Below are 8,308 nucleotides of genomic sequence, written 5' to 3'. Positions count from 1 at the left end.
GCTATTGAGTAGAGCTTCATTTGGAATGGCTTGCAGAGCTATAGAACAGCCCATTCAACCTCTCTCTACAAACATCCTATGACTATGAATGGAGGACTCTTGACAATGGTTAGAGTGTATTCCTCCATGTCTGGCTCCAATACACAGAAGCAGAAGAGAACAGCTCCACTAGGCTATACTCCACTCCAAATTGTAGATCATCCATCATTTGGGAGAAATATTAGCAACAATAACAAAGTACATTATTTGTGATTTTGCTCTTCAAAACAGGCGCAAAAACGTTGCGTGTGAGCGCGCATGCTCCCGTGCCCATGCTATAGCCAGATGTGCGGGGAGGATGGGGCGCGCGCACACACACACACACACACACACACACACACACACACACACACACACACATAGCATCACGATCCCACTTCCTAGCCTTGGCCTCTAGTTGTGAAATACACGTCAACAAATACAAGGTTCTCGGGTGGGTGGTCCGGGTCGGTGACGCAGCAGAGCGGCACCATTGTTCAGGTTGAGCCGAGAAAGGCTGTATTTGCCTTCATTCATTAGACATTCATGTGTCAGTTAAGGCGAATAAATAAGGTGCCCTGAAGTCAAAGGGAAGAGCGGTTCGCCTCGGTGTTTAAATGTGTTTTAACAGTTACTTAGGGTCAGGGGACGCTCTCTCCACTACTTACAAATGATGGAAATGAGCTCGGAAAGTTTGCAGAGCTGGTCATAATCCAAGTTGAAAGAGAGAGAGTCCTTTGTCCTAAAGTAGTGTACAAAAGCAAATCACTTCCTTCTAAGAAGCCGCACGACGTTTCATGTGCCCTTTCAAGCCTCTAATGAGGGTCCAGTAGCCTAATTGAACCATGGCTGATTTCCACTTAGATGATTTATTTTGCAGGGCCATAACGTCACTCATTTAATTAATCGTACAGTACAATATAGCCTATACTTATTAAAAATATTAAAATGACTAACTTGATTTAGCCGGGATAGACTATTAGACTTATTAATGCCGTGCCGCGTGCCCTTTAGTCAGAGTTATAGCCTACATCCAGAGTTATGCATTCAAAATATGGGATCATCTCCTGATCGACTGGGATTACTTCAGCTGCAGGTGGTTAAAAAACAGCACAATCACTCGACCTGATAGATTTGACGCCTCGATTAAGCGCGACACTACTACATATTAAGAGCAACACCACCTCTGTCAAAATGCACACGTTGAGCAAAGAACAGATTCACCGTAAAAGGGCATAGATTATAGGCTGTTTACATACAAAACGGATTCTTGATTTACAACTTGGTGATAAAAACACGTAAAAATAGTCAGGCTATAACCCTGGCCTGCATGCATATATATTTTTTCAACTAACCATATAAGACATATAAGAACAACCAATAGCCAACAAAACAAGAAAAAGTGAAAACAACTTTCGTGTTTAGTTCGCCTTTATTTTAAATAAATAAAAGGAAATCAATAATAATAATAATCATTGTGAATTCTTCCCCTTTGACTCATACTTAATTGTTCTTTAGGTTAGAGCATGAAACCATCCCAATTTCACCCCAAAAAATAAGCTCTAAATAAAGTAAAAAATAAATAAAAGAAAGATGAAGCTATAGTGACAAAGAAATGCATCAATAAGACATGTCTTTATTGGTGAATTGGATATCTCCAGTGGCTTAGCTTTACGCTGCTTAAAGCATCTGTCAGCCAGCTCTCAGACTTAAAAAGGCTCCAAATAAGATTATTTGGTAACATCAAGGCTTTCGCAGCGGTAATGATTACATTTGGAGTTAAGATCCATGCAAGAATTTGTAGCCTACATCAAATCTCTGAGAACTCCCCCTGGGGACTGTTCAAAAGCCTTGTCATTCAAAGAGGTAGGATGTTTGACAGTCCCAGCTTGTACTGGTCCATCAATTAATTGGATACGTTGTCGGGATGTTAGCATCTCTCATCTACTACTTAGAAAGACAAAGGAGCGACGGGGGGTTGTTGACACCTCCGTCTCGGTCCAAGTATAAATAGTGGACTCTTAACCTACAGAGACAGCATTCTACTCCTCGCTTCAGTCGGAGAAACAACTTGCCTAACAATCTCATTTTCTTCGTTTTGGAACTTTACATTTGGTGATATACAATGGCAATGCAGGTCCCACACAGACCGATCGGAGCATACGGCGTCCACCACATGCGTAATTACGCACCGGCGGCGCTTTATCCACAGTATCCAGGAAGCCTGCAGTGCGCAGCAGCGTCGCCAACGAAGCCTGCAAACGGGAAATCTTTCACAATCGACGCTTTGCTCGCAAAGCCCGAGGACATGAGAAGCTGCGGCCGGATAAGTCCTACCCACTGCGGAGTAAAATATCCACATGCAGCCCCGGTTCTCCCGCGGCCCGGCCAGATGGGGCTACCGCTGCCACCGTATCTCTACCCCCCCGGCATGTTGCACCCAGCCATGCACCATGCCCAGCCGGCATACTCCGTCTACTGCTGCCCTCCGTACACCTATCAGTCAACGCACTGTCGCGGAGCATTTTACGCACAAGGTAAATTTGGATATCACTTATCGTCATCATGGCTTTGACTAAACCTGAAGAAAAAGTGTTGTCTATTTTAACAATATAATATACTAAACGAATGTCTTATCTTTCCCTTGCAGATTCAATGTCAAAGGTCAGCGTGCATTCATTCAAGACAAAAGGTGGGAAATCGAAACGAATGCGAACGAGTTTCACCAACGAGCAGCTGTCCCGCCTGGAGAAAGAATTCGCACGGCAACAATACATGGTCGGGTCAGAGAGATTTGTCCTGGCCTCTGCTCTACAGTTAACGGAAGCTCAGGTAATTAACAAAGCCACGACCGACGAGTCAATGGAAACCTCAACGAATGACCCTAAACTAATGTCCAGGACAATTCATGATTATAAACCTAACAAACCTTCTTCTTTTTTAATCCCCAGGTCAAGGTTTGGTTCCAGAACCGACGCATCAAGTGGCGTAAACAGAGCCTGGAGCAGCAGCAAGCCAAGCTGGCGAAACTCGGCCTGGCCGCCCCGCCGAAGAGCCCCGGGTCTCAAGGCCATGCGGATGAAGAGGACGAGGAGTTCTCAGACTCCTCAGATGTGGATATAGATGTGTCTGATGAGTCCATCGACCACTGCTGACCACATGAACACTGGACTTCTGAAAGAAATTTACTTTTTGCACTGCTGACAATTGTGTAGGACTATTTAATAGATGTATAGATTTATATTTAAATTATCTGTGTTTTTTATACCATGCATTTGCTCTTTCAAGAGTACCCTCTTTGTATTGTTTGTATATTTGGATGAAATATTCAGAAATATATTTTCTAACCTTATTTCCGGCCATGGGTTTTATTCATTGAAGTACATAAGAATATAAAATAGTGTCAATTGTCCCAAAGACTATATTATCCTATAGGTGCCTTAAGGCATTGCAGACATGCCTCGTTTACCTGATCATATAGTTCCAGATGAAAATTATAAGATTCAAGGTTGTCCTTTGTCAATTAATGGTTAATGGTTGACCATTGTCAGGTATAGGGTCAAAGAAGTGTCTTTTTTCAAACCATAATTTGTTGCTAAAAATCACACTTGTGTGAAGTGAGGGGCGTTTTTACCATCATACGCGCTCATCACATTCCGTGGTACACACAGCTTGGCAGGTTAGGGCTATAGCGCCGCTCATAGCGCACCACATAGACAATTTTACCCAAAACATTGAGAGAGTGATGTCACTGTCAGAACATTGTGCAACACTTTTTCATGACCCTAACTCACTAATTGAGAAATACTGGTCTAATGGCTGCTTCACTTTAACCATTTAAAACCCTTCATTGACTGGTGTCCCCCAGGGGTATATATTAGAACCCCTCATTTGTTTACACCAAATCTCGTAGCAAAATCTACCAGCTCATGTTGCAATGTGTTGATCTTGTAGATCTATTATTTTTCAAATATTCACCCCAGAATAGGAGCACTAAGGTTCATGTGGTTTAAATGTAATTTATATTGATTTAACCTTCCTCTACAAAAGTCTGCACAGCCTATAAAGACATCATTTTGAGTCTACTACTCCAAGTCCCATGCAGGTCACTCACACTGTAGCCTGTGGTCACACCTCAGCAGATTGATTAGGAAGACATGGCCAGACATTTCCTCTGGGGCTCCATCTTAACGCAAAGCCATTTACGTTAAAAACCTGGGACAAGAGACCCGCAGGCCCACAGGGTCCCCCCTCCCTCAGATTACGCTAAGCAAATAAATAACTACCTTGGGATTAGCTGGGATATCTATAGCCAGGGGTGGTAAGGGTCAGTCTGTCTCTGAGGCTAGGGGAGAGAGAAAGCTGCGTCTCACTGTTTAATCTGTTTAAATGGTCAATATGCCTGTTCTAAGTTTATTCCACTGGTTCTCAATAGACGGGGCTACCCGAACGCCTGCCCACCCATGGCAGGTGTGCTATCTGGTATGAGGACAGAGTCTCCATTGAAACGTGAGGTCCCCCTCCCCTTCCATGTGGAAAGAGGGACTGTCCGACCATGCCTAGCAGACAGACAGGATAAGAAGAGAGGGGAGAAGCCAGAGCGTGTAGAAGGGATTGGGATGCAGTGATTGGATCCATCAGAGCAGCTAATTGGGGTGGTCAACCTGAAACAACCATGTCTCCCCAGCAGGCAGTTTGATCACATGAACCACTTTCAACCCTGTGTCCCTGTTTTGGGCCTGTCATTTTAGGTGAATATTTCAAGATTTATTATTTTCGAATAAACCCCATTATGGGTAACCCGAGTCCCAAGTCAGGGCTCAATACTAGTGTATTTTCTGTTTTGTGTTAGTGTGGGGAAAGCTTAAGGTTTAAGTGGTTACGTTGTTAACAAAGTGTGAATGACATCCAAGCCCTTTATGACAAACTTTGTGTTAGGAAAGCTTGCGGAATCAAGGATCCATATTGAGCCATCTCAACCACAGACTGTTTCAGATGATGCCGTGTGTAAAATGGGTAAACAATCACAGAGCCAATGGCAACAGACTGCTAAAAATGTCTTCCCCCGTACAATTAATGATCTGAAGATAACAAAAATAAATCATGACAAAAGGAAACGCTAACCCCCCCATCCCTGGCTCACCCCTCCTCCCTCTCCTGTTCTTTTCTCGCACTTTAATATAGGCTACTTGAACTGTTCCTAACTAAATAAGATATACTGATGTTGCATGTAATGTGGCAGTTGTAAAGTAATGTGGCAGCTACTGAAAGCCACTTTTCAGTAGCTGTTACTGTTTTATAATAATAAAACAGTAAAAAAAAGACCATATATTAAATATATGATCGTTTTCTTTTACTGTTTTATTGTTATTACCTATGCTGCTGCAAGGAAAGCTGAACAAAAATATGTTTTACTCTTATATACCACAGTACCAGTAGTACACAAGATGTAACAATAAAGTACAAACTTGAATCAGTACAGCAATGGTTTGAATGTTTCCAGAATATAAATAAAGTCCACACTGAAACAATCGGGTTTTTTTTAGCAAGGTTGAGTAGTTTTTCATACCTAGTAGTTTTTCTCTGTTGCACCTGCCAAAAGGCTATAGGTTCGGTGAAGTTATGCAGATATCATGTGAACCTTTGACTCTCCAACTACTAAATTGTTAATAAACTGCATTATTTAGACACCTACAACCTATAACCTAAGAAAATTGTTCCTCATATTCCAAGTTCCAACGTCAATAAAAAGATCACACTTGTGTGAAGTGAGCGGTGCTCTTATCATACATCACATTCTGTGCTCAGCCAATCATTCCGTGCTCATACAGACACACAAAGCTGTGCATAGGAGTGGCTAGGAGCTAGCGCAGCTAAAAAAATAAGTCAGTCTGAGCTTCAGGCCTTGTCCACACGTATCCGGGTAAACGGATAAACGTAGGTTTTTATATGCGTTTTGGGGGAGTCGCCCACACGCAACGCGTTTTTGGTCCATATAAACGCATCTTTTGGAAAACTCCTGCCACAGTGTATTTTTTTTAAACCCTGCCTGTGTGTTCCCTGTGTGGACAATGTAAACGGAGTTTTGCATGGGTCTTGCCATTGGTCATATGGACAGAGAGATTTAAAAAAACGTGTCGTATGGACAGAGAGATTTAAAAAAACAAAAACAAAAAAGCTACGTTTATGTAGGTGTGGATGGAGCCTCAGTGAAGAGTATAACTGATGTGTTCCAATCAATTCAAGGAGCATCAACTTCTCCAATATAGTACCATCTCCAGTACAGTGTTAATTTAACTCTGAGAGTGTACAAATGTAACAAATGGGTCCATTTGGTTACATTTGTACACTGTCAGAGTTGAATTAACACTTAGGATTTGACTGTGTATTCCCACGGCTCTCAAAGCTCGACCTATACCTGTCCGTCCCTCACCCCCTGCCAAAAAAAATCAGTTCTTCTGCTCTCCAAAGACAAATCAGTAAGGTTTCATATCACAATGACATGCATGCTGTTGACAACAGTCCTTTTACCAGGACAGATTCTAAACTTTGATGTCATTTTCCTGTTCCACTAATCACATCCTTTGGCTTTGGTGGTGCAGTAAATTAATGGGAGATACTATGCTATAAAACAGGCAGAACACGGCCAGTAACAGTATGATCAAAGGGATCAGAGTTTTAATAAAACAGTACCAGCACTGATCTCCTTTCTCCCCTTCCTCTCCTCCGTCACCCCCTGCATACCCTCCCTGATTTGGCTGATTAGGGCTGAGGCTCTTCCGAGGGGTCTTGTGGGTTTGTGTAAGGCCCCCAGAGCACCGTCTCTGATGTGAGACCCCTGGTTCTCCTCTCTCACCGCAGCACAGCCCATAATCCCATTGTGGGACAGAAGGAAGCAGCCAGAGGTCTGGGGGGAAAAGACCTGTAGGCCCAGCGAGAGACGGGGGTCACTAACGCTCATCCTTCCAATTAGCGCATGGACGCCCTTATAACCCCTGGAACCATGCCAGCCCAGGCATGGTTCTATAGGCCTATAAGTCTCCCTCCAGGGTTTGTATTATAGCAAACCCAAGCCGCTTATGGAAGGCTGCGTCTAATTTGTCACTTGTTTGATAATACTAAAATCTTGCATCTTTTTCTTTGCCTGTCATGGAATGTCAACAGCTTGGTTATCAATATCAATGGAGGATGTGAGTGACAACATGCCACTTTGTTGGAGTATTGGAGTAAGAGAAAAATCCTTACTTAATTCTGAACATGTAAGCCAAAACGGTAATTGTGTACATTCTCAGTAAAAGAATAATACTGAGGATGATTTTATTGTGTCATTTCTGTAATTAACTCCAAATGCAGTGCTTTGGAGTAAAAATATGAAAATAAACAATATTCCTTCAACCACCAAGGAGCTGTGTAAGGACTGTCCAAACATTTTGTCAACTTAAGGCCTCTAAAATGGCATCAAATGTTGTATTGGTGAGACATACCAATACATAGCCTATACTGCCTAGTGCAAAGTGCAAGACAAATACTTGACAGTATTTTGCAACAGGTTAGAGATCATCCTTCATCCCTTAGTTCTTCAATTACTAGCAGAACCGATGCTCTCTCTAAAAACTCCTGACCAGTCTGTCAGCAACCATTAACTGTCCATTAACAACAGTTCCTTTTCTAGCCTACAATGAATGGCATGTCCTGGGTAGCAACTATAATGCACCCCAAGAAGGTGTGAAAGTTCTCATCGAAGCCCCATAACCGATACTGAGTGCAGTTCATTTGAGCAGCGTCATGTTTTAGGGTAGGTCATCGTAAAATCCTTTTTTTGCATTTTATTTGCAGAGGCTAGGCCCCCTCTACTCCATCTAATAGTCATTAGCTTCTATTACAACCGTTTGAAGTCGACGTTGTCCTTTGTGTCGCAGTGAAAGGAGTTACGTTTGAGATGCACAATGACTTGTAACACACGCGGGGACGATCTATTTTAGAGCAAAGTCCCTGGTTCTGTCGTCAGGATTCAGGAAATGAGGCTTTCTGTTCACAAGGCACTCACCAAGAGAGAACACCGTGAAGCGAGTAAAATGACAAAATAAAACACTTTTTAGGAGGATCGTGTTCAGTTGTTGTCTGGGAGGGGCTAAGTGGGTGCACCGTTTCTCTTCACTCAGTCGTCAATTCAACTTGCAGTTATGTGAATCATGAACAAAAAACGCTGACAATCTAACCATTTATAGTAAAAACGATCTTCTTTAAAGTGAATAAAAGAAAAAGAACAAAATATTATTATTATTCCAAA

General features: G+C 42.5%; 1 protein-coding gene across 1 annotated transcript; it reads left to right on the top strand.

Moving 5' to 3' along the window:
* Positions 1 to 2,149: 2,149 nt before the first annotated feature.
* On the top strand, positions 2,150 to 3,173 carry noto (notochord homeobox; the record flags this gene model as incomplete). The annotated part of the gene is made up of 3 exons (XM_083792225.1): positions 2,150 to 2,555; positions 2,669 to 2,850; positions 2,970 to 3,173. 3 exons carry the CDS (start codon positions 2,150 to 2,152, stop codon positions 3,171 to 3,173), a joined length of 792 nt encoding a protein of 263 aa, XP_083648351.1.
* Positions 3,174 to 8,308: the final 5,135 nt, after the last annotated feature.

This window comes from Protomyctophum parallelum (genome assembly GCF_964188405.1).
Source record: "Protomyctophum parallelum genome assembly, chromosome: 20".
NCBI classification, from domain to species: domain Eukaryota; kingdom Metazoa; phylum Chordata; class Actinopteri; order Myctophiformes; family Myctophidae; genus Protomyctophum; species Protomyctophum parallelum.
The sequence above is the reverse complement of the archived record's forward strand: the minus strand, read 5'-3'. Positions and strand labels throughout refer to the sequence as shown.